Source organism: Strongylocentrotus purpuratus, unplaced genomic scaffold (genome assembly GCF_000002235.5).
Source record: "Strongylocentrotus purpuratus isolate Spur 01 unplaced genomic scaffold, Spur_5.0 spur5_scaffold_13, whole genome shotgun sequence".
NCBI lineage: Eukaryota > Metazoa > Echinodermata > Echinoidea > Camarodonta > Strongylocentrotidae > Strongylocentrotus > Strongylocentrotus purpuratus.
Genome location: NW_022145598.1, coordinates 31878594 through 31904822, shown reverse-complemented (window position 1 = coordinate 31904822; position 26229 = coordinate 31878594). Strand labels below are relative to the sequence as shown.

Sequence of the window (26229 nt, the reverse complement as noted above, 5' to 3'; positions counted from 1 at the left end):
GCAATCTTCACATATCTGAGCTACAAGAAGATGACGCAGGAACGTACAGCTGCCTTACAACGTACTGGGAGACCACCATCACTACCACTGTTGTCAAACTAAATGTGGGAGGGAAAGGGCCTGCAGGTGACGAAAATGTTGTTACTCTAGATTCCTATTTCAATTTCATATATGTTTTTTTTATTTATTTACTTATTTATTCAATTTTTGTTTAAAATAGAAGGTATGTACATTCAGTAAAAGAAATTGGTTTCCAAGTACGCCCTATTTATACTGCTCTTCATGCGGGCCTAGCAATCATGGGCGTAAATCTGAAATTGATACCTATTGTTCAGGGGGCCATGATGATCTATTCATTCATCCCCTGAACAATAGGTATTACGTAAGGATTGACGCTCATGCTAGCAATTATCATTACCCCAACGATTGCCAGTTACTCATTAAAGGGATCCGGTAACTTTGTCTTAGATCCTTTAGAAATAATATCACAGACACTGGTAACATGTAGGACCGTGTATCTCAGATTTAACATTGTTAAACGATCCCCACCTGGCAAATGTAGATTAATTTTTTCCCAAAAGGCTAAATTGATCGAACCCTCATTAGTTTGATTGAGAGTCAAGTGAATAACACCTCCACTGATAGATGCTAATATCTTGTTGTCGGATGCAAGATATTTGATATTATGGTAGGGCCCCGTTTCATAAAACTCGTTATCATTAACAAATGCTCAATGTCTATGACAAATATACTCGCAGCCAATCAAATGCCACTATTTCAGTAGCTTATAACAGTAATTTTATAGTTACTTGTTTTTGATAAAAAGTTTTTTTAAAACTGGGCCCTGATATATCATCTTTGACCGTTACTTCTATCGACAGAATCAGGCAGTGTTTCTGGCATCCCGTTTCCATGGATCGTCTCCGCTGGTGCTACTCTTGTTCTTCTCATCGTGTTTGGTTGTTTTACCATCGCAACGAAGTCATGGTATACATATTTACCTTATTATAACCCAATAGTTTTTTTACCAATCTTGAGAACAATAAAAAAAAAACATATGTTGATCATGACAGGACTATATACAATACATTTTTACAGCGAAGCGATTTTGCATTAATTATGATTTTTGTTTTTAACTAAATGTGTACAAATCCTACTTCCCTCGATGACGATTGAAAAGTGTAATAATTTAAAGTTGCAGTTAGAACTTTACTCTTCTTCTTTTCTTCTTCTTCTTCTTCTTTCTTCTTCTTCTTCTTCTTCTTCTTCTTCTTCTTCTTCTTCTTCTTCATCATCTTCTTCTTCTTCTTCTTCTTCTTCTTCTTCTTCTTCTTCTTCTTCTTCTTCTTCATCTTCTTCTTCTTCTTCTTCTTCTTCTTCTTCTTCTTCTTCTTCTTCATCTTCTTCTTCTTCTTCTTCTTCTTCTTCTTCTTCTTCTTCTTCTTCATCTTCTTTCATCATCATCATCATCTTCTTCTTCTTCTTCTTCTTCTTCTTCTTCTTCTTCTTCTTCTTCATCATCTTCTTCTTATTATTATTATTTTTCTTTTTCTTCTTCTTCTTCTTCTTCTTCTTCTTCTTCTTTCCTCCTCCTCTTCTTCTTCTTCTTCTCATTCTTCTTTCCTCCTCCTCCTCCCCTTGAGTCCTCCTCCTCCTCTTTTTTCTATACTCTTTTTTCTTTACTCTCCAAGTCTTCAGATAATTATCGTGGTCATGACGACATGAATAAATCCTTCTTTTCTCCCCACTCCCCCATCTCGATTTATTTGCTCCTATTACCCTCATTATTCTTTCTTGATGCTCCCTGTCCAATTTCTCTCTTCCTTTCTTTCTTTCTTTCTTTCTTTCTTTCTTTCTCTCACTCTCTCTCTCTCCCTCCCCCCCCCCCCCCTCTCTCTCTCTCTCTCTCTCTCTCTCTCTCTCTTCCTTCTCGACGACGGCCCTAAGTAGCTCAGGCGACAAGTCCAAGAAGTACACCAAGGTGCCCGATGAAGAGATGGCAATTGACGATGACGAGGAGGGTGACGAGGAGGATGTTGAAGTCTAAACATTGAATCACCTCACGGAGACGAGGATGATGCCGTATGCCGTTTCAAGGATACGACGATGATGCCGTGTCAATACAAAATATAAACTAAATGCCAACCACGAAGATGATAACAATATGAGCAACTTGATCTAAGGGCATATATATATTCGTTGCTATAATTTGTGATCGCGAAATGAAAATATCTTTTAACTTTTTCATATGATTATGTATTAATAAAGTTATCAATCATGTCTTTTAAATGAGTTGAATATTGAGCAGCCCGATTTTGTCAGTTGTTGTACTGTCATTTTCTACCTGCAACATGATTTAATTCCCCCCCCCCTCTCTCTCTCTCTCTCGCTCCCTCCCTCTCTCTCCCTCCCTCCCCACTCCCTCTCTCAAACACTACGTTTGTCATCATACTAAAGAGACGCCAGCACTGGATTTTTCATCTTATAATTTTAGGCAATCAAGCACAACACAAGCACACGTCACTCATGTCCAAACTTTTCTCATTGTCCATTTTTCTTCACATTCTCTAACTAAACTTGCAGAAAACCTTTATATCTTAAAGGCCCATTCAGAACAAGCCTTTAAAAGTAACTCTTGAGTATGACGAATAATTTCTTATTTTTGTAATTAAATGCTTTGAAGCTTTCTGGTCTTCTGCAAGAAGCTAATTGTAAACATAAGAATAGAAATGCATGTAGATGTACATGTACATCTGAAAACTCCTTTACAAACAATTTTGTAACTTGTAAGCTTCCCATTATAACTCATATAAAAACAAATATGTAATACAGAAATAGGCATGATTTGATTTATTTAATTATCTAGAATACAAATTTGAGTCAGTCACATTTAAAAATAGCATAACATTTAGTCATGAAATATATAAATGATAAGTTACACTATATAAATCTATGGTGCACAGTAAACAAAAATATTAAAATATATTTTGTCAATATCTGACATTATTGCAGTTAAGTACTGAAATAATGTCTATATCTGCCATTTTTACTATTAGGAGTCAAACAATATAATCACTATAGAATTATAGTATAATAATGGCATTCTTGTATAAAATTACTGAAACTTTCTATTTGCGATATAATACTTCTCCATTTACAGTTGTACATAGAATTATGAAATAATATCAAAATTATAATAACTAGAGTGGTATAGCGCAATTTGCAGAGGATAGCCTAAAGACAAATTAACAAGTTATGTTTCATTAAAAGAATTCGCATGAAGTACCATTTCTTAGAAAAGCAGGTAATTCGTTCCATACGTGCATGTGTATATAAACATTAGCATAGAAAAACTACAGCCTACTAATAATATTTTTGTTGTTGAATATTCAATTGGAAAATGTATATAATAATGCTTTATTATAATGGTTACTTGGGTAATCAATAATAACTGCCAAACATGTAAAACATGTCAATAACTATTAAAGGCCCACTGCACTACTTGTAGCTACTTGCGCCCTCTATATAACAAACAATGCCTAATCGGTGACCATTGGTCCCCCATGATCCTCTTTTTCTTATGTTAACTGAGAGCCGAGTTGATGAGATAACCACCTGTCCAGTGACCTTGCAGGGCAGTCTAATCCCTCCTGTAAACTATGGCAGATAAGCTTTAAAGGTAAAGACCAGTTATGGTCATGCGATTGCATTGTGAAAGAAACGTTGTGGAATCGATCAGAAAAGGTTGATCATCTAGCATCTAGCATCTGCAAGGTTCTGGAATCATCAAAATGATTAGAAATTTGGCCCATTCTTCGTAAAGTTACAAGCACTATACACAGAAAGAGGTATATGGGACTACCCTATATCTCTCACAGACGATGAGAGAAACAAATTTACCAAATATATGAATTAGTAGGCGGTTTCCCGGCAAATTTTTATCATCATGTGTTAGTCAAAACATATTCTTTCACATGATTGGTAATGAGAGCTTCCATTTCAGTTTTTGAAATTGGGGCGTTTCCAATACTGGTCTTTACCTTTAAACAAACTTGTCATTTCTATCACACTGTTTTGACTTTTTGCACAATTTAAAATTGACGGAAATAATTTGGACAAATTTTCCCCAAACGTCTTAAAAGTATTAAATTTTCACTAATTAATTTACCCCAGCCTTTGTTTTCCAAGCACCCAATCCACATGAGAAACACAAGCACTTCCAGATATAAATTACAAAATGTGAACAATTTAGCATCATCAAACATCTTGCAAAAAATTGCTGAAAAAGCAGACTCTCACTGTGAGCTCTGGCAGCCCAATCAAGTAGTTCATTGCATCTCAGAATAACTACAATAATGATTACAAAACAGGAAATACAAAGGAACAATCTACTACAAACATAAAATGAAAGCAAAAAAAAAAAATAGTGTTACATCAAGGAGTCATCCAAGTATACTGCACAGGAAACTTTGAAGAACTCTATCTGAAATGTTTCCTACAGCATGGGCAAGTAATGAGTTCCATACAGAGATTAAAGGCTGTCGCTCTGAATTGTGTAAATAGTTAAGTGCATTGGTTGGATGATTTAACCTGATGCAACAAACGTGTAACCTTGTAATCATGTAAATTTACAGGATTAAAGACCCATTTGTGTGCTTAGTTTCTCTTTGGGGCAGAGGAGTTAAGAACAATGACAAGCTTTTATTAATCCTGCAATCAAAACATTTAATTGCCGACAGGAGATGGTTTCTTACACATTAATAATAATAATAATAATAGCTAGTTCTTGTATAGCGCTTTTCAGGACCGAAGGCCATCTCAAAGCGCTTTACAGATATATAAATATCATTACCCCGGTCATCGGATTCAGGCTTACCCGCACACAATGTATGCACATTCTCCACTCCCTGGGGAGCATTCCAGCCAGGCGTCATTTTTACAAGCGCACACTTGCTAATCTAAGCACATTAGCTTTCGCAGCCTACTGGGTACCCATTTCACACCTGGGTGGAGAGTGGCAAATGTAGGTCAATATCTTGCCAAAGGACATTAGTGCCGCGGTGGGACTTGAACCGCGGACTTTGTGATCCACAGTCCGGTGACATATCCACTCGTCCACGACACCTCTACATTTCATTATGGTCTGTGTTTATTGAAAACATAACAATACAGTATCATTGTCATGAACTACGCAATCGATGCCACGATTACACGATTCAGATTTCGCTTAATTGGCAAAAGACGAATGGTGTACAAAAAAATTGTTACACCAGCAATTGAATGGTGTACATTTTTAATCGTATAAATGTGTTGCAGAGATTTCGGGCGTGTACTGTAGCAAGCACTTGATCAGAAAGGACGATTGTGAAACTTGGAATGGCAGATAAAAACTCATTTTGTATTGCACTTTGATTACAATGCATTCATCATTTGCATTTTCAGAACAATAAGGCATGAATCATAATATATCAAAATATTTCTTACTTCTAAATTGTGATAAAAAAGTATTTTTTCTGCATTTTCTGAATACATAATCTATCAAACTATTCAGAGGTAGCTGCCATTATTGTACCAGATATGAAATTCTGCATAGTTGAAATCTTTCCTGATTATCGAACTGCACACCAGTATGATAAAGTTACACTTATACATATTCATAAAAAAAAGAAAAAGAACAAAAATCATCTTATCACTTTATACATTACTGGCAAGCAACTACATGCTTATGCATATGTAACATCTCCCACACAAGAAATACTGTACCATCAGAGGCTCGTTCAGATCTGCAGGGTAACCCTACCCAAAAAACCTTGCCTTAGTTTTTTATGAGTAAATGGTTAGCAACTGCAGGCATCAAAGCTGCTGTGCATATCATTGGGTTCTGTGTTTCAACATACATAAAGGAGACGCGCATTCAACCTGACACATAAAAAAAACGCCACATTTTTGCAGCATCATATCTGAACGAGGGATTACTGTTATTCTTTTTGGTTATTCTTCACAACTATATGTGAAACAGACCTCTAAAGTCACCAATTCATTATAAAAATAATGACTGCCTCAAGACAGGCACTATCAAAAACTGCTTAACTACAACTTGAGTGTATGAAGTCTCTGTATACATTTGCAGCTCATGCATTGACTTGTCAGTAGCACAAACTTTTTTTCTCCACCCCATCAATATATTGCAAACTCACAAGTCATTAAACGATTTTCGTTTTACATGGGTAGTTACAGCTCCATTAGAAACTATATAGTCATATTAGTATAGACTTTTATCTGTATCATTGATAACATTTCTACTCTACATGTACTTGTTTATAGAGCTGACATGCATAACAACATTAAAAACGCTTAGCTTATTGTTGACGGAGGTTGAAGGAGATTGAGGAGTGAGGTTCTGATGACTGGCGCCCTCTCTTGGTGATCCAGAGCCTCTCGCACTGTACATCCTTTGATGGCAAGGATGATGGCTATGGGTACAACCTGAAGGGATGAAGGATGGACATAGAGACAGAGAGAGAAAAAAATTAGAAAGATAGAGAGAGAGCGGGGTCGGGGTAATGGCCCGGTCCCACTGGCCGATGGACACAAAACGTATGCATAAAGGAAACAGTGGAGAAGCAAAATTTCGCGGGTGGCTCCATCCGTTTTCATCCACTCCAGAAATGGACAAAATTTGCGAAAATTTGAGAAAACAGAACGGAAAATAACGGACATGGGTAGTATGTAGCGGGGATGTTAAACGGATGTTCATCGGAAGCCTAGCGGATGAAAGCGGATGGAAGTGGATGACAGCTTTAAATACTTTATATACGAGATGCATACGCTTACATCCTCTCTATTTCCGTGCTACTAACGATGTATAGACGTTCCATGTACCTTATCTTTCCTCCCTCTTTCCGTTTTCAGCTGCAGCGGATGTGAGTTGCGAGGATGCCCAGAGGATGCAGAGAGGATACAGCGGACGTTTAACGGATGATAACGGACATAGAACGTTTGTTGCTCGTATCTGTCGCAGATTTACATCGTACACGGCGGAAGTTCATTCGTTCTAAAAGTTTTGTGCAGCTCAAAACTTTTTGCACGGATGAAATCACAGTGGACGGACGCTTGATTGATAGAGCGTATGAAACATGTATGCATAGCGTTTTCCAACAGATGGCAATATTTGTTTATGTTTTACATCCTCTTTGCATCCGTCAGTGCAGTGGGACCGGGCCTTAAGATGATTAGACTAGTGAGAGGAGAAAATAAGAACACTCTATGCTGTCAGGCAGCTGATATCATGATTAATATTTTAGTATTATCATCACCTTCATATATCATCATCATTATTGAGATTATTATCATTATCATCAATATTACATTTTCATTATTTTTATCCCCTACAATAATAGATGGCCTACCGAGTAACAACAGTATCATCATTATTGTACTAATTTGTCATTCACCATATAAAAGCATTTCATCAGGCAATGTGCTAATGTTCCTTCTTCAAAACAGGGCCTACATGTCCATGTTTATCTTTCCTAAAGGCTTTTGGAGATATGAAGCAATAAACCGTGGCCTACTTTTGTGTGTATAACACGTAATCAAATGAATGGCAACTAAGCGCAACAAAAGTTCTACACAAAATCACTGCGCTCTGTGTTTAAGACACAGAAATGTGAAACATATAGCACTGTCTCTAATTAAAAAAACACCCACATGTACATGTTTGTCTTCCTGAAAGCTTGTTCAAATATGAAGTGGTAAAACCAAGTTTAATTTTTGTTTCGTAAAACATGCATTCACTGCGCTCTGTGTTTAAGACACAGAAATGTGAAAAATATAACACTTGTGTCATATAGTTTAAAGCTCCCACTGTCCTACTTGTAGCTACTTGCTCCCTCTGTATTGAAAACTTCCCCAATCGGTGCCTGTTGGTCCCCCATGATCCTCTTTTTCTTATGTTAGTTGAGAGCTGAGTTAATGAGATAGCCACCTGTCAGTGACCTCGCTGTGTGTTCTAATCCCTTCTGGCCCAGTAGTGTTGACGGTCTTTAAAAAAGACACCATAGTTTACTGCATCATATCTGAACGAGACTTAATCATTCTTCAGGATGGCTAGACTTACCCTCTCTACATTCCCAGCAGTCTGTATGATAGATGAGACGGGCGTGTCTCTGAAGGAAGCAATGTCATCAGTACGGTAGATGGCTCTCATCACAGCATCTCTGGCAATCTCTGTGGAACACTCTGCGCACCTTGAGACGATCCCGATGCCTCTCTCCAGCAGCTTGGAATTACTGGGAGATAGATCAAGATAAAGCCATACAAGAATGTTTTAAGTGACAAAATATACTTTGCTTTACAGATGATGTTGAGGATTGGTAGCAAAAAGGATATTGGAAAGAAACATGTTAATTATAGTCTCATGTCATTCTTAACTCAAAACATATACAGTTAATAACTAAATAATCCATACCCTTCAACAAAGGCCCTAGTTCAACCAGTCCACCTTTCCTTCTTGAGTTACAAAATACAAGAAAAACATCAGATTTAGAAGTGGTATGAATAATTTGGTTGTTAACTGAACATGTACGTGCAAGATCATGTGGTATGCTATCCATGATTTCTTGTGAATTGTAGTTTAAATATCTGCAAGGAATGCTAGGTTACGCCTATATACTCCCCTACACTATGACACTTCAAACCTGATCGATTGCTCCCGGCACATTAATACTCAGCGCTTTACTTAGAGACATCATGACCGGGGTAATAGTATATTTGTAAAGCGCTTAGAGACATTTAAAAATAAAAAATTAAATATTATTATTATTATTATTATGTGTGTAGACTATAGCATATGCACACAGTCCTCATACGTTTTACATCAGCAATCATAAATTGCAACATTGCAACATTGCAAAATGTTATCTTTAATTTTACCTGAGTCTCAAGTCAACCATGAAGTTCTGGTAGACCTTCCCTTTGGCGATGTGAGCACCGGTACTGATAGCATTGAGAGCCGACTTCAGAGCTAACTCACTAACACTCTTCACCACTACATTCCCAAGCTCACTGTCCAGTCCGCCATCTTGTATCTTGTTGATCATCTCCTCTTTTAGGTGTCCGAGAGGAACGACAGTGCAACTTTTGAGGTCAAGTTGTGTTTCATCCACGGGGTGATGAGATCATGCCTATGTGCTGAGTTTTCTGCATCACTGATTTCAGTAGGATGTTCAGTTCATGGTAAATATTTGCATCTGGGAAATATATGAATAAAAGTGTCTTGAATTGGTTTTACATTTGGTTTACTTTTATTTTTCAATACCCTATTTTTATTTATGTTTCAATATCCTATGACACTATTATTATGGTCTGCAGTATACCTACTTTTATATGTATTTTTCAAATCCTTATTTTCAGGAAGATATATATATACATTGAGAAAATTGACATCCTTTTCGTTTGACAAAGGACACTATGGCCTTGCGTGAGTCCAGTACTCATCATAAATATAATACACAATAAATCTATTCATGTTTATACTAAAGTTCATGTGGTGAGCAAAAAAATATTGGTCACTTCTGAGAAAGGCTATGATACCTTTTCTTCTATGTGATTACATAGATTATAAAGTAAATGTATCAATTTTTGCTACACATTTATCAATTACACTGATTTTCATGAGCTTTATTTTATACCAGCTTCCAACAAAAATGTTTTCCATTAAATCTTTTTTTTTTACTAATTGCTCCGATTGAAAAAATATATTTATTAACATCATGCAGCAATCAGTATTCATTTTTTTTAAAATACAAATAACAAAGCCTATAAAAATGGTCTTACCATTTGAAGGCACAAGGAATACAACGGTATCTTTAGCAGTGATGGACGGTAGGACAGATTTCTTGAAGAATTCCAGAGATGTTTCATCTTCTAAAGGGTCCTGACCTACGGCAGTGTTCTTCAAATAAAAACAAACATAGATCACATGTTTAGTTAAAGACACATAAATGTGGAGTCTCATGAAGAATTTGACACCTTTGGATTAGCCTTCAGTTTCATAAATAACAAGCTTTACGTAACGCTTTGTCTTTTCCCCATATGGTAAAGTCCTTATCTGACATTTGTACCACCCAAAGACTCTCTGAGAGACGATGGGGGTATTTGTTGAGTTGAGTACGATTTTGCTGTGTGCAGAATTGTACACACATTAATGGTATATCCACTAAGTCTGGTGTCAGCGAATTACGACCTTTTGCACATGGAAACTGCCGACCCACCCACTTGAACCCTTTGACTACTGAAATATGTCATTTCCATTGGCTAAGTACAGGGATAACCCAGTTCCCGTAGGGGAAGGGTTAAGTTCTTTAATTTCAGTATGGGAGAGAAGAATTAGCTTTGTGAAACGCAGATTCTCAAAACATTTGTCAACATTGCATCTAACATGCAGCATTATGAGATCAGTCGTGTAGTTTCCTTTCCAATATTTTATAAGTAGGTGTTACAAACATGTATATGTAATACATAAAGCAAAGGAATTTTATTTTACTTTAGGTATTTAATCAGTAATAAAAACATTTAAAAAGTTGTGTTTACAAGGAGAATTCCCATATTCTATATAGCAAAGGCATACTGAAAAGAAACAGTCCCTTTAACATCTGAGATGGCAAAATAATAATAAGTTAAAACGGAGCATCTCACCATAGTCTGAGGGAAAGACTCCAGTGGTGCAAGGCCTCCTTTCAAAAACCCTCTGATATCATCAAAATCTGTTGACCAGAAACATCTGACATTAAATGATTTTAATCACAAACGTTTATACTACATACTACATCTGGATTAAGTAATTCATTAATTGCGATATCTGAAACAATCAGTTGTGCAAATGGTATTAATCGTAAAGTAAATCTGTTCTTTGTCGGATTTGAAGCAAGCTGATATAGATTAATACTGTAATTTATTATTATTATTAGTCACCATACCATGAACAGTATCAGGGTTCCAACAAAAATTCGAGAACCAAATACCACTACTTTTCATGACCCGGCCATTTTTGCTTTATTCCATAATCAGATAAATGCCATTTTGGTATTGGTTGCGGCATCCAAGCAGTGCTCAGATACCATGCCCATTGTTAGTTCAAACTGAGGGCTGCCATAGCCACACACAGCCCACATCCATGATTAATTTCCAGGGACTCTGGGACTTTCTAGATTTTTCCATGACTTGTGGACTCTCCAAAAGAATTTATTTCTCAATGACCATGGGAACCCTGAGTATAAATAGTATACAATGCACAGTATATTCAGACTCCTACCCCCCCCCCTCCCCCCTCCCCCTCCCCCTCCCCCCCCCCCCCCCCCCCCCCCCCCCCCCCCCCCTTCCCCCCCCCCCCCCCTCTTCCCCCACTCCTCCCCCGAGTAATACACCATTTAAAGGGAACCAGTAACTTTGTCTTAGATCCTTAAGAAATAATCCTTGATTTAGCTCATGCTGCAATGATAATTATAAACCTTTAGGTCAGTCAGGAACTCCATGACTTTTACAAGCCGATCCCCTGTCTGATTATCAAGATATTAATGATTGGAATTACAAATTTTGAAAACCGTTCGCCGAACGGTTTTCATAACACTACAGTGTATTGGGGAAAACGAGTATGGTAAAACCGGTCACTCAAAGATTTTTACTTTTTTGAGGCACTTCTTGATAATTTTGAAGCGCAATTTTTTTAGGGCTTCAATATTACACCATAGCACAGACACTGGTAACATGTAGGACCGTGTATCTCAGATTTAACATTGTTGAACAATCCCTTTAAAATCAACTTTCTACATTACTTACCAGATCCGAATGTAGGAGGGCACTCAGAGGCATCAATCAGTCCTAGAAGACCCCAGGTATCCCAGCCAGCATAGTACACATGACCATTGTCAAGTAGGCTAGGAGGTGCGGGAGAAAGACAACAACAAAAAAGTGAAGAAAAACATAGATTGTTAAAGGGAAGTACTACCTTAGTGTTAAACTACTCTAAAAGAAAGAGAAGCAGACTGGTGACAGTTTGAACAAAATGTGAGAAAGTTACACATTTCTTTAATATCTTTAAAGGGATCGTTTAACATTGTTAAATCTGAGATACACGGCTCTACGTGTTATCAGTGTCTGTGATATGGTGTAATATTGAAGCCCTAAAAAAATTGCGCTTCAAAATGATCAAGAAGTGCCTCAAAAAAGTAAAAATCTTTGAGTGACCGGTTTTACCATACTCGTTTTCCCCAATAGACTGTAGTGTTATGAAAACCGTCAGGCGAACGGTTTTCAAAATTTGTAATTCCAATCATAAATATCTTGATAATCAGACAGGCGATCGGCTTGTAAAAGTCATGGGGTTCCTGACTGACCTAAAGGTTTATAATTATCATTGCATCATGAGCTAAATCCAGAATTTTATTTCAGAATCTGAGACAAAGTTACCGGATCCCTTTAAAATCGCTATACGCATGGCACTTCAAATTGGCTACATCGGTAAATCAGTATGACAGGGTGCCAGACAACTTTCCCACTTGTTCCAACAACCTCATTAAATGGTTAAAATTTTAATTTGTTAAAATCTATGACACAAGAGGCTATTTTCGGTTTAGAGAACCTTTAATAATACAATATAATTTGATTAGTGCCCCAAGGGAGAAGGTGCGTGTGAAAGAAACAGAAATTTATAATATTTTTGTGCAAAAACAGGACAAACGGGTGAGTTGTCTGTGAATATGTCATTTTCAAGTGACCCAAAAGTTGTGATTCGTGTAGATTTAGTGATGGTGCACACTTATATCGGAGAAAGACGAAGTAGTAACGAAAGCAAGCCCGACCCTACCAGAATAACAAATTCTAAAAGAAAAAAGAAAAAGAAACAACACCAGATATTAATGCACTGTTCTCTGGCAGTCAAACGATGTTTTAATACATTGTGAGATAATTGTGCATAGATCTCTTTTACGCTTCTTTAAGTGACAAATTAAGTAGATTATTATTTTCTTTTCAAATGTCGATATACGGTAGTCAAAAAAGATAATGCCTCTTTTAAATTGTTATTATCTGAGTGCTTTTTTTGATGAAATGCACACACACAGACACAAATATTAAAACATGAGGGCCCCTCTGCAACTATAAGTACATCATAGTCTGAGACTCAGAGGCACTTCCTAAATTTTACGAGTGAGCTATGGGAGACTGTCCCCCAAGTGTGTTAACCAATTCTGGCAATGGAGACAGTGTCCAAATGTCGTCTCCCATATCAGACAATCTATGAGCTTCTAACTATTATGACACGCACCTCTTTCCAGCTTGTTCAATTAGCTTTGAGAGTTGTTCCTTGGACGTTGGATAAGAAGTCTCCCAAACCTGTTTGTAGCACTCAAAGAGACTGGTGATCAGTTTTTCTTGTTTGCTGGAATCATTTGCTGCATCCTTGTCTGCATTTATCTGATGTAGAATGTGTCAAATAAAACTTGAGATGCTATAAAATTATTGTCAACGTTGATCATCACTGATATGAAGCTCGAGGTATCATAATATTACAAGCTTCCAGTGAAATAGTGCTGAATCATGTTGTTGATTGTTGTATTTTATTAACAGCGCTCAGCATTTAATCGTGAATATTTATGCCAATAAGCCACTTCGGACATAGTAATTGCACAAATAGGACCCCCAAATATCCACAGATCCTTTCAACATGGGTAATTCTCACTTTGTGCATTTTAGAATAATGACTGCCAAAGATATGAAGGTGCTTCATAGAGACCTTTTATTTGCCTTCTTGAAAAGTATACTTCCACATGTGTAACATAAATGTACCACCTGTGCATGATAACATAACTTTCATGAACCAGCAGTCTACTCGATGTGTTTTAAATTTAGAATCACAATTTTGGTACAAATGACTTTTTATCTGCCCATGCATACAGTACATAATTTCCCCAAAGTGGCTCACACATATTGACACCATGATTGCTATATGGTGAATCAGCCTTCCAATCAATGTTAATATTTTGCTGAACTTGAATTTGTAATCATTGAAAAAATGCAATACGGGTAGTATAAATCTGCAATTAAAAAATAAAAATAAATAAACAGCAAAAAAAAAAACTCTGACATGAGAATGAGTGCCATGTAGGGGAGAAAGCAAACGCAGCAATGTGCATCAAATGCACTGAGTCATGAATACCGGTACTTATCCTTGTGTTAAAAGATACAAAAATGTGGAGCGCACCATGCAAACGTCATTTTAATTTTGCTGCAGGGTCTTTCGATTAATTTAGTTTTATTGTGCAATGTGCAAACAAGGGTTTAGAACGGTTGACATATGCCACTGTTTACTTCATGTAAATGATTGACAAGAGGGGACGAAGAAAAAAAAAATTGCTGGATGCAACAATTTAGTTTCTGAGCCTACTCACTTATCTGTGTTTTATTAGAGGTGTTGCGGTCCTGTGGGTAATTCTCTAGTGAACCACAAGGTGCGGGGTTCAAATCCCCGTTGCAGAACTGTACAAGACATTATGTCTATGTTTGCTACACTCCATCCAGGTGAGGTATAATGGGTACCTGGCAGGAATTAATTCTTGAAAATGCTTGAGCACTATAACGGCAGCTGTGCCAGACATGATTGCTATACTAGACTCCACTAATACAATTATTATCATTAAAAATGAATTCAAAGAGTACGGAACTGAAAGAAAATGGTACCGTACCTCATCGTTGTCTTTGGGATCAGAGGAGACGCTGAGATATGAAAGAGCAGTAAGGAAACACGTCTCTAGGATCAACTTTGTTGCTCCGCCCCCTTTCATCCTAGAAGAACCTGTAATGGCTTCCGGCTAAAACGAAGCAGTAAGGATACAGTATGTATTAAACATATTCTACTAATTCAGGGGTGATAGTGAGCACCAAAAAAAAAGTAGGTTTATTGTTTTCCCCCTCAACCATGCCGCCCTTGAGTAAAAAAAAGAAAGAAGAGAATTTTGGGGAAAAAATGGCATCTAATAACATTCCCCCCTTTCGAGTACGAAAATTGGGGGGAAAATAGGGCAAAATAGGGAAGAATAGAGAAAATAAGAGGGAAATCGGGAAAATCAGGAAAATAGGGAAGAAAAAAAAAATTGGTAAAAAAAAAAAAAAAAAAAAAAAAAAAAAAATCTGGATTTTTGTTTTGTTGTTATATCGGGAAGAAAACAAATCAGAAATTTTTTTTAAAAATCGGGAAACCAATTTAAATCAGGTTTTTATCAGGCCTGTAATTGTACAATCAACCTGACGTGTAACAAATTTTCTGAAGATTTGCATTTACTTCAAATAATGAACATTTTCAATTGTCTATTCTTACATATTTTTTCCTTCATATTCATTATAATACTAATTATGATTTTTTAAATTCAAAATACTCATGTACCATGTGTATTGCATTTTCCTAATGAATACACTCTAAATTCAACACATGATGGAGCAGTATTTCCTCTTTTTGTCAACGTCATACACTCTTTGAATTTCTAGTTTCAACTCTCAAACCACAGAATACATAGCTTGCTCTCATGTGAAACCAAAACAAACACCAATTTGCAACCCAACAATAGATCAATGACGAATAAAGCAAAGAGCTAATATGGTCAGGGCAGATGTTGAAGCTGGTATTGTTAACGTTGGTATTTTAATTCATTTTGTTTACATTTAATAACTCTTATCGCCATGCATTTCGTTTCATTTATTTTTCCATTATAATTCAAAGTAAAATACATAACAAATATGTGTGATCCAGCGCATAAAGACATGCAATTATACCTACCGGGTATGTGTTGAAATATACACAAATGTTTAAATATTATTATCATCAATGTGGCACTGAGATCATTATCATTTCTGTTTCATATTGAGAAATTCCTACAGAAAGAACAAAACAAAACATGCAATGCATAATTGAGGGCAGCATGCACAATTCTAATTAATTATACTAATAAGAGAACAATACTTTGCTGTTGCAATACTTGAGCTATGCAAATTGAAAGCAACTTATCAATTGAAAGCATTTCTATCAACTGTATAACAATGGTCTTGACCTAGCATTCATATAAACTGTACCTTATGAAATATAAAACCTACCCCCACAATTGGATTCAGAATATAACCTTGGCCACTACTCTCCAGAAGCATCAAATGTTTAGTTACTATAAAGAAAATATGAAAAAAAGGAAGAAGTGATTACATACAAAATTTTAATGTTAAAGTGCATTTACAAAACCATAGTTTGAATGAAACCATATACCTTTGAATTTTTGGTTTACTGTTAAAAAGACAGTTTTAAAGTAAATTAGCATAGTGAAATATAATTCATCTTTATTCTACTATGGACTTGTTATAACCATCATTGAGTACTGAGTACTGAATATTCAATGATTCACTGTTTCCAGTGATTTTCACTCTAGCTGAATCCTGCACACTGAAAACAAAAATTTGTGGAAAATTTAACAAAATTCAACAGGAGTTGAATACAGACTTAACTGCTGAATTTTTCACCATATATCAGTACTAAGTTAGGCTTAGGATCAGGGTTATAGGATTAGAATTATGATCTGGGTTAGGGTAAGGATTAAGATCAGGGTGGGGGTTAGGGTTAGAACTTGGATAAGGGATAGGATTAGAATCAGGTTTGGGTTAGCAGCAGGGGTGATAGTGAGAGTTAAAAAAAAAAACGATTTATTTATTTTTAAAAAGTTTCAGAAATCTGAGGGTTTGCGCGAGGCATTCAATCAAGTCATGACAAAAGCAGCACCTCACACCCCCCCCCCTCCCACTTTAAACCGGATTTACTTCGATCTAAGAGACTATCCATTTGGGGGGAGAAACAAATATTCTTCAAAATTTATCAGGCTTGGTAAGCACTAGGATAAATTTAAGAATCAGGGTTGGTCTAATATATGAATGTGAATCTATTGCATCTAGGGTGTCCTCATAAAATTTTAAAACATTGTTTTAAAAAATCGTAAAAAATGAGAAAAAAAAATAGGTATGAATAGATAGAAAATCTGAACCTGTTAGAAGGGTGTGATCCCATCCCTCTATGGTCCTATCTCTGATCATGTGTATAGTATTGAAGCCCAGTAAGATGGGTAGGAAGGTATCGAGGTGAGACATGCAGTGATGCAGCTGACCAGCTATGAATGGAGCCTGAAGCAAAATACACATCAAACCAAATCAAAATGAATTTGGGAGTATAAAATCATATTATTAAAACAGGGGAAGTGCAATAGGATATAAGAGGAAAACGACACTCAAGAAGGAAAATGATATTAATTGAAAGATAAAAGTAAATGTTACTAGGAGAAAGGTTAACAAGAAAGAGCATACAATTTTGTCAAATAAATAATAACAATTGGTTGATGGTTGATGATTGTTTTACCTGACTGCTAAGAAAGCATATTACGCAACCAGGGGACAGACAGCTTGAAGCTCTCTCTGAGGGACTTATAGTAAAGAGAATTAATGCCTGTCACAGGACACAAGCTCATTGACTTGGTTTTGGACCCTGGACCTCCTGTTACTTCTCTACCACCAAGCCATGAAATGTTCAAAGACTTTTCTCTCTTCTGTACACATAGACTCAAGTAGGCACACCTATACTAGACCTTTGAAATAGCAGTAATACTTTACATGTTGGAAAGTAAACCTCTTGTAAAACCATACATTCACAATGTTACAGGGCAACTGCTCATGAGTAGAAAGGGGGAAGGGGGAGAGAAAATGTTACAATGAAGCTTGGAAGCCTTTACAACCCTAATTCTAAACTTAAAAGTGAGTGGCCTGAAGAAAATGTTGATACAGACATCCAACATACTTACTGAGAGCCCACATGAAATTCCAATGAAAAGAATTTTCCTCTTTCCTTTAGAGACCTGCAGATCAAATGAAAGCACATACATGAACATGTACCTCATATAGAACAAATACTAACAGTTTATAATAAGAGCTACAATGTTTATAACAAATTCTCTTGTTTGTTAAGCAAAGTACATGCATGTATCATTACTAGACTCAACTTTTAGCTACCAAGAGTCTAAATCGCTGAATAGGAATAACATTTTAGAATACAGATACTTTTTTGCAAATGACAGGCACACAAACTCTGAGATGCTGATGCAGAATAATTTTGTCTGTGACTTGCAAGTGATTTATCTAAGCTGTTTAGTAGCTTTGTAATAATATAAGACAAAAGGCCTGTCTTCATGAGCTTGAGTTTGCCAAATATCCTGCTATTTTTAGACTCTGGATATTATCCCGAAGCCCGAAATTGCGTCTTCACCAGACTGATAGGCTCATTACAAACTAGCTCGGACGGGCGGGAATTAGCCCGCTATTTCCTATATAGCGGGATATTTTGGAAACAAGACCAACATTTCTCAGCATATTTTCTCGACCAAATCTCCCGCTAATTGCAACTGCGGGCTGATGAAGTCACATATTAACTGATTAATTTGCGATCAGGATAGTTATAAAATAGCGGGTTATTTGGCAAACTTGAGCTGATGGAGACAGGCCTAATGACTCTGACGTTCTAACCTTGATTAGTTCATCCTTGCCTGCCTCTGGACTATCTTCAAATGCTTCAACAGAATGCGTCAAAGCCCTGTCACCACCAGCGATGATGTAATCAAAGCACTGGGGAAATCCCCTTTCCTTCAGCAGGCTGTTCATCTTGGTCTGCATAAAAAGATAATAATACAGGGGGGGGGGGTATTAAACCTTGGAATGCAAACATGTAAAATTTTCAAGACAAAAAAAACCTTCAAGTTTAACAAGACAACAGCTTTGGCAATCTTCATTTTAAATACGAACTGCTCAAAGTACATTTTGGGGTCTATCAGAACACCAAATTGGTCTTCGCTTTTGGAATTATGGAGAAATAATGAGTTAAGGTTATTTGTATTATCCTGTTTACAAGAAATCAAATAATCCCATTATCAACAATAACATTTTTTTTTTCATGTTTATATCATGGTGTATAAAATAAATAAAAACAAATAATTCATGATATGGTACATATGTATTTTAACTTTGTTCAATCTAATCTGTATTTGTAACCTATAATTTGTACAGGGTCTCTCAGTAAAACAGTTTTGATACTGGCAGAGTTACGCTGTTTAATTTTTTTTTTAATGATAAAAAAGATACTAGAAGTCTATTGCACTTACAGCAATAAAGAAGGCGATTCTTCCTGAAGTTCCACAGCCACTCAGGATGATGGCACTATCAGCTGAATTCTGAATGAAAAAGAAGAGGAAAAGAGACATGTGAGATTTTAAAAAGTAATCCTGAACAACTCGTAGATAAAAGCATACAATAATCTGGCACTTTAATTTGTTTGTAGTTTCCAAAAACAAGAAAAATCAATTACATCTGTTATGAGATGTCATCAACTCGAAATTACTTTTCAAAGTCCTTCAGAAGCGCATGGAGACATTATATCATAATTTGATATTCGCTGTACAAGAATGATATATATTATTTAAATGGTGACAGAAAAGATGGACTACAGTTTTGTTGTTACCTTACTCTCGCTTTACTTTGTATGACTTACCTTAATGAGAGCTGCTGCATATTTGGACACCTCACTGAGCTTCTTCACAAAATCCTTGTCGTGTAATCTCTAAATGAATAACATATATATAGTGAATGCAAAGTGGAAGAAAAAATAAAGAACACTAAAATGTTGATATAACACACATGAATAAAAGAAATGAAGGTAGCTGCCATTAAAAATAGAGGTTAAAATAATTTAACATTAAATATTCATTCTAACAAGTTTGAAGCCTTTTATTTTAATAATAATAATAATACATAACATTTATTAGGCGCTTAATACTGATGTTTCTAAGCGCACAGTGTTCTGATTAAGAGAAGACTATAACCCGTAGAATTAAATTAGAAGAAAAAGCAAAAATACTTAAGTAACAAAGATAAGGTAAGAAAAACAGTGGCAATCTCTGAGGAAGTAAAAAAAAGTCATACAAAAAAAGAAAACAGGCTTACAAATTATTCAGGCCTACTCCTTCACCGGTAGCAAATTTTGAAAAAAGGGGGCAACCAAAAAATTGTAAGAACCCATGACATTGGGTTTTGTTTAACTATCTTATTTTTCCTTGCTTGAGATTTTAAGAGTGAAAAGGCACCAAATAGAATGTGATCACTTTTTTTCTTTATATGGCTTGTCAAAGAATTTTCCAAAATATAATGAATATTTATTTCACTCTACTGTTAAGCATGCTAACCTGATAATTTTGCCAACCAATAAACATTTCCTCCTCACAGTCATGCAGTATATTGATGATTTCTAAAACAAAACACAAGGCGCATCATTATGAAGAATATATTGTTGATTATATAATCCCTAATCCGCTCTACCGTGCAAATGGACATTCAAACAAGCATTTATAAATCGATTTTTACATTTTATCATCATCATCATCATTTATTAAATTCAGCGTTTTTTCTCTTACAAGGGGGGGGGGGGGGGTGGTTACTGACATGATGAGACTAGTTGCAGAGAAGGGATACAGCATCGCTATATATTCTTGGATTCTCAGAAATGAAAACTATCCCAAAACATTCCAAAAACCAAAAGAATCTTGAGAATAAATTTATTCAGCAATCAGAGGTAAGAATGTAATACATGTACACAAAGTCATAGATCGGGGGTTGGGGGTTGCTAATACTTGGAAAGTGGTGATATTGCTCTACTCAGCCCCACACACTCCTGACCTTTGAGTAGGTGTGACTATAGTTGATAACAATCAGATGTTTGTATGTATTAACCCTTGGCTGTGCCGCTGTAGCAGTGACTTTTTTGTAATTTTTACTTCTGGTATCTTACATTTTCACCTCTTGACAATTTTACCTTGTGGCATTATTTTAACTCTGTTAATTTTACCTCTGACATTTTTTTAATACCCTGTGGCATCTTTATTAGCTCCAACAGTTTTAACTCTGACATTTTTACCTGGTACGGTGGCAGTGTCAATGTTCTTGCTCTTTCTGTTGCTGAGCTCCGTTACGGGTTGTTCTGCTTTCCAAGGAGGCGGGACTTGCTTTGGGCTATCCATGTTTGGCTCTGTGACATGTCACCATATCATACCATCTGTAACAAGATACAATGAGATCTATATACATTTATTAATATTTTGAACTTGAACCTAGATGAACTATATTGCTAAGCCTAAATGAGGTTCAAGTTAAATTTTCTCACATGAAGCAGTTGCAGTGTTGGACTTTGCACTCCAGCATATAGCAGCAGCATAACTGTGTGTCATGAACATCCTCTGACCTCTATCGTCAGTATTATACAATTTTGAGAATCAATACTATTGGTTCTCAAAATTTTATCACATGCACACTGTACAAAAACTCACTAGAATTCACTCCATCTTTAATTTTGTGATAATTGATGACACCCAATTGCAAGGAAATACATGTAGCAGTACCATACAATCAATTGACAATTCAGCCTGAAAATTATGGGAAATCCATTAATCCTGATGAAGTATTGGAATATTGCTTCTTATTTTAATGATTGCAATGAATTGGGCTGGGGCAATTGACATCTTGATTTCGTTTATATGACTAACATTTAGACTAGATCTATAACCATGAGCAGGCAAGTAGCCATGGGGGGGGGGGGGGGGGGGCATGTGCCTCCCTAAAATGTCCAAGATCGGTTGAACTTTTTTAGATCCCTTTTTTTTACCTCAATCGATTACATGTATGATGTAGGTCTATGTGCCCCCCAAACATCGAACTTTGGCTACGTGCCTGAGCTGACCACCACGAGTATGACTATTGATTCGTATGAATAATTGATTGAATTACTACAAAAATTACAGGCCAAGTAACATCTTCAGACTTGAATCTTTACATAAGATTAAGAAATCATTTTTTGTTAAACCAAATCCTTGCCAAGCAGCCACCGCGAGCCACGAGAGCCGGAATTCGGAACCACCCCCTAACTCCCCGCTCCGGAGCGAGCTGAGCTGTGTCACCCTACATGGCGACCCATCCACTGTGCATGCCATGGCCATGTCACTGCATGTGGTCGACGTCTAGTGCGTTTTAATACGTTTTCTACACTCAAGTCGATAGGTGCACACGCACGATGGATTTTTAAAATGTTTGTAAACTATTAGTATCCGCTACCTAGACCTACATGACACGGCCTACCTGCAGAGATGCGAAGGGTTTACGTGGAATTCTTCCGGCCGAGCTGTAGTGTTGTGACATTGCACATACCGGTATGGATCAGGGGAAAAATCCCTTCTCCGTCGCATTTGACGGTACGCGGAATGTGCATACAGTAAGTGTATGGAAAGCCAATGTGAGTTTCTTCTCGAAATTTAGTTGATCAGCATTCCAGCATGCAGCAAAGGTTAGGCCTTGCAACAGTCAATGCTAAAATTATTGGTTTTCAACGCATATTCGCTTTGAATTTCTTTTTCTCATTGGACATAATATATTCTAGCGAAAGATGTCATTAAACGGATCTATGAAGCGGGCGGCAGACGTCCTGAAGTTTTGTGCAAAATCGAAGGGATTTGACAATATTTTTTCTTCGGTGAGAAAGTGTAGTCCTACCCGTTACAATTTGTGTGTGTCAATTTGAAGTGATATTATAATTAACACGTGCCATTGGCCGATCCGCTAGAGTGGTTTCGAATTTTAGTGAGAGAGGGCCTACTTAACTTAAATAAGTGCAGCATAAGTTCAATGGCAATGGCAATAGCTAGTCAATACGTAATATTACATAATGCAAAGACATGTCAAGCCATGTCTCAAACAGGTGACGCACTTCTCACATAGTCTAGATCTAGTCTAGACCCTAGATCTAAAGACTAGACTAACAAAAAGTTAGGTCTAACAGTTAGATCTAGATCTAGATTTCTAGACCTAGATCTAACTGTTAGAATGTAAGCCATAACTGACGCACAAATCAACAAACATTTCAGAATAAATTTCCATTTTGTACCTTAAATAGATCTAGATCTATGATGGAAATGAAAATTGTTCAGACTTCAAAAAAAGTTACTTAAGACCATAAACTTAAGGCCATGTAAAATTGATTTCATGTTGATCGTCCCTGCCCACTTCCTTTTTGGGGGCCGCCTCCTATTTTTTGTTATTTGTTATTTTTTTTTTTTTTTTTTTTTTTTTGAAAGAAAAAAAACATAAAGAACACTGCTAAAATGGCTCTATTTCTGATTTAAAAAAAAAAAAATTGTCGGCGGCCATCTTGAAAAAAAATAGCCTCGACTGTCAGGGAAAATGTACCGAGCGGCCATTTTGAGCGGCCATTATGCCCTAAATGTACCGGTAAGCAAAAGTTCTACGTGACTAGTGTTTGCGGGATGTGCATATGTATGCATGGCCTTATGAATTTGTGATTTAAAGGTTTTTAAAGCAAAGGTGCATCAATTTTGAAAATTGATTTAATTTGTATCGTCGCATAAAGAGGGTTAGATTGAATTCTTTGCTCGAAAACCTTCAATGTAACGATTATTATCAATTTTAAAACAGTAAATTCAAAGTCTAAAGATTAAAATCTTTAGAAAATGAAATTGAACTGGAAGCCCGCGCCTGACTGCTGAGAACACAGCATTCTTCCAGAATCTCGGGTAAAGGTAAAGGTAAAGAGAAGGTTGAGTTCTTCAACTTCTGGGGATAGGTACAAAATAATTGTGAGCATTTTCATTGTTATTTAATATATGCAAAAAGATTCTGTATCATTTCGATGACTCCAGAACCTTGCAGTACACACCAATATTTATTAGCTACATACTGTACATTATCAATTTTTTCTGACTGATTCCACACCGCTTATATGTATAAGGCTGTTTCCACTTGACTAAACTGATTATACATGTTTATTTCCACATTGTAAAATCCTTGAAGGTATGGTTAGTAATAATAGCTAGTTTGCCATGGAAGGCAAGCCACAGTCAGAGTCAGAAGTATATTCTCTAGTGTTCAGTCCCATGTTAATTGTGAGATAAATTCTATCTCAATATTTTAACCCTTTGCTTACGGGAACCTGGTGGTCCCTGTGTTAAGCCTATGGGACCTATACAATTCAGTAGTCAACGGGTTAAAACATGCGTTTGGAATGTTGAAGTTTTGTCATTTTAATATTTTGTTGAAGCCTGAAACATCGGACAAAAGTTTCAAAGAGTCTTATTTTTCCTAAGAATAATATAAGGATGTATTTTAATAAACTATCAAATGAAAATATCCGGGAGTATCCATCTCTAAAACAAAACTGATTCACTGGTCATGAAATAAAGTACTCACAATTTCATTTCACAAGTATTTCTATGGTATAATCTTCAAAAATTCTGAAGTATTGTAAATCTCTTATTTCCTGATGATATTTTCATTTTTTTAATTCCTAATTCATTTGAATAATTGCAGTTTTCCTTAAATTACTTTTTATAAAATCAATTGGAATTGTGACTAAGGCTAAGTGTTGGCCCCTCCGATAGTATTGATTTCATATTTTATTAGTGTCGGGTAGGCTCTATTTTTTTCATTTATTTGCTATATCATTATTATTTCTTCTTTTTTGAGGGGGGGAGGGGGGAGTGTGGATGAGAGGCTGAGCATAAAATTATTAACCTCAATGAATGTTTATGGAAATTAGAGCATTATGATGGAAGTAGTTTGATGTTGTTATCTATTTTGTTTGGCAATCAGGTTGAGCTTTGAGAAGGGGGGGGGGGGCTGGAAAGTTTTTTTTCTATTTTTTGTTGGTGTAATATTAATGATTAATCTCCTTTTTTGTTCCTAGTTAAAACTTGTTGCTGCAACTCCAAACAAAGTAACGGCAGAATATGTAGTGAAAATTGAGCACTGCAATCACTTTGGGACTCTACACGGAGGATTCACAGCCACAGCTGTTGATTTCATGACATCTCTAGCCCTCATAGTAGATGAAGAAGATTCCCGCCCTGGTGTCAGCCTTAATCTCAGTGTAAAGTAAGCTGCCTTCTTTGTTCATAATCATGTCCTTTAAAGGCCCACTGTACTACTTGAGCTACTTGCTCCCTCTGTATAAAAAACAAGTAATCGGTGACCATTGGCCCCCATGATGATGATCCTCTTTTTCTTATGTCAATTGAGACCTGAGTTGATGAGATAGCCACCTGTCAGTGATCACCCTGGGTGGTCTAATCCCTCCTAGCCAAACTAGTACAGACGGCTTTTAAACAATAACCGTACTCTCCACATAATCGGATGATGCTGGTCGAGGCATTTTTTACCCAAATAACTGGAGAGCCTTGGTAAGTACAGAATTTTCTGTGAAATAGATAAGAGGTATTTTGTTATACATGTAATCCTATCCAATTTACAGGACTGTCCCTTTGTCTGTTAGACTGTTACTGTAACATGTGGAGACAACTTTAAATGTTCAGCACTTTTTATTAAATTATTGAAGTCTAATTTAATTTTAATAGCTAGTGTTTGTTTTTCTTCATATTGTAATGAAAGTCTGTATATTTTGTGACGTGATAAAGATGCATACCAAATTTAGGATAGGAGATTTGTCCAGAGGCAGGGTTCGTAATAAGAGTAATAACATAGCAACGATTACTTTTGAAGGAAACTAGAAAGTTCTGATGTTGCATTATTCTCCTTTGTTATCATCTTTTTTTCCATTTGCAGTTACATGAAAGCTCTGAAGGTTGGGGACAAAGTCACTTTAGAAGGAGAAGTTATGAGGAAAGGAAGATCAGTAGCATACACTACTGCCCGCATCTTTAATGAAAAAGGAGACCTTGCTGCACATGGAACTCACATTAAACATCTAGGACATTCGTGAATTTTAAATATTAAAATGATAATAAGATAAATTAAAGGAATAATGATGACTTCAGTATTATCTAGTCAATTATACATACATAAATTTTATCTAGTATAGTAATTTATATAATTATGAGACCAAATACCCGGCCCCCCACTCAGTGTTATTTAGGGTACGCATATATGCATGTTCCAAGCGACCCCCCCCCCCCCTTTTCAGCAAAAGTCCGGTGTGTAAAGTCAATACGGGTCGACCTTTTTCTTTTGTTACGAAAAGGACATTTTGGTAACACGTATGGGGTCCGTCCATTCTCAGAGTGGGGGGGGGGGGGCCCGGGCCAAATACCATGA

General features: G+C 36.4%; 2 protein-coding genes across 5 annotated transcripts; one reads left to right on the top strand and one right to left on the bottom strand.

The window, feature by feature from the left end:
- Nucleotides 1-5816: 5816 nt before the first annotated feature.
- LOC581623 (glucokinase regulatory protein) lies at nt 5817-22320 on the bottom strand. Of its 2 annotated transcripts, none has more exons than XM_030983381.1 (17): nt 22249-22320; nt 21035-21194; nt 20307-20368; nt 19616-19684; nt 19230-19298; nt 18598-18738; nt 17880-17933; nt 17073-17208; nt 16144-16208; nt 14742-14867; nt 13325-13473; nt 11839-11936; nt 10699-10766; nt 9838-9955; nt 8935-9251; nt 8120-8291; nt 5817-6486 (listed from the first exon to the last, which is right to left on the bottom strand). In XM_030983381.1, the coding sequence occupies exons 2-15, from the start codon at nt 21135-21137 to the stop codon at nt 9160-9162; spliced, it is 1350 nt and encodes a 449-aa protein (XP_030839241.1). In that variant the 5' UTR covers nt 21138-21194; nt 22249-22320; the 3' UTR covers nt 5817-6486; nt 8120-8291; nt 8935-9159. The 2 variants fall into 2 exon arrangements, with proteins under 2 accessions (XP_030839241.1, XP_030839239.1); XM_030983379.1 differs by having other exon boundaries at nt 21035-21172; nt 22249-22313.
- LOC100889514 (acyl-coenzyme A thioesterase 13-like) lies at nt 22303-25908 on the top strand. 3 transcript variants are annotated; one of them, XM_030983384.1, is made up of 3 exons: nt 22303-22381; nt 24866-25053; nt 25741-25908. In XM_030983384.1, the coding sequence occupies exons 1-3, from the start codon at nt 22322-22324 to the stop codon at nt 25895-25897; spliced, it is 405 nt and encodes a 134-aa protein (XP_030839244.1). In that variant the 5' UTR covers nt 22303-22321; the 3' UTR covers nt 25898-25908. The 3 variants fall into 3 exon arrangements, with proteins under 3 accessions (XP_030839244.1, XP_030839243.1, XP_030839242.1); XM_030983383.1 differs by having other exon boundaries at nt 22307-22402; XM_030983382.1 differs by lacking the exon at nt 22303-22381 and adding an exon at nt 22420-22639.
- Nucleotides 25909-26229: the final 321 nt, after the last annotated feature.

What these genes read in the sequence shown, in the direction of transcription:
- LOC581623 (XM_030983381.1), bottom strand. Translation starts at nt 21,137, where the DNA reads ATGGATAGCCCAAAGCAAGTCCCGCCTCCTTGGAAAGCAGAACAACCC. An exon ending in GGATCACACCCTTCTAACAG is followed by an intron (nt 16,209 to 17,072) that starts GTTCAGATTTTC and finishes TTTTCTTTATAG; the next exon opens with TAACTAAACATTTGATGCTT. An exon ending in AGTCTTTCCCTCAGACTATG is followed by an intron (nt 9,956 to 10,698) that starts GTGAGATGCTCC and finishes TTTTATTTGAAG; the next exon opens with AACACTGCCGTAGGTCAGGA.
- LOC100889514 (XM_030983382.1), top strand. Translation starts at nt 22,553, where the DNA reads ATGTCATTAAACGGATCTATGAAGCGGGCGGCAGACGTCCTGAAGTTT. An exon ending in TTGACAATATTTTTTCTTCG is followed by an intron (nt 22,640 to 24,865) that starts GTGAGAAAGTGT and finishes TTTTGTTCCTAG; the next exon opens with TTAAAACTTGTTGCTGCAAC. An exon ending in AGCCTTAATCTCAGTGTAAA is followed by an intron (nt 25,054 to 25,740) that starts GTAAGCTGCCTT and finishes TTCCATTTGCAG; the next exon opens with TTACATGAAAGCTCTGAAGG.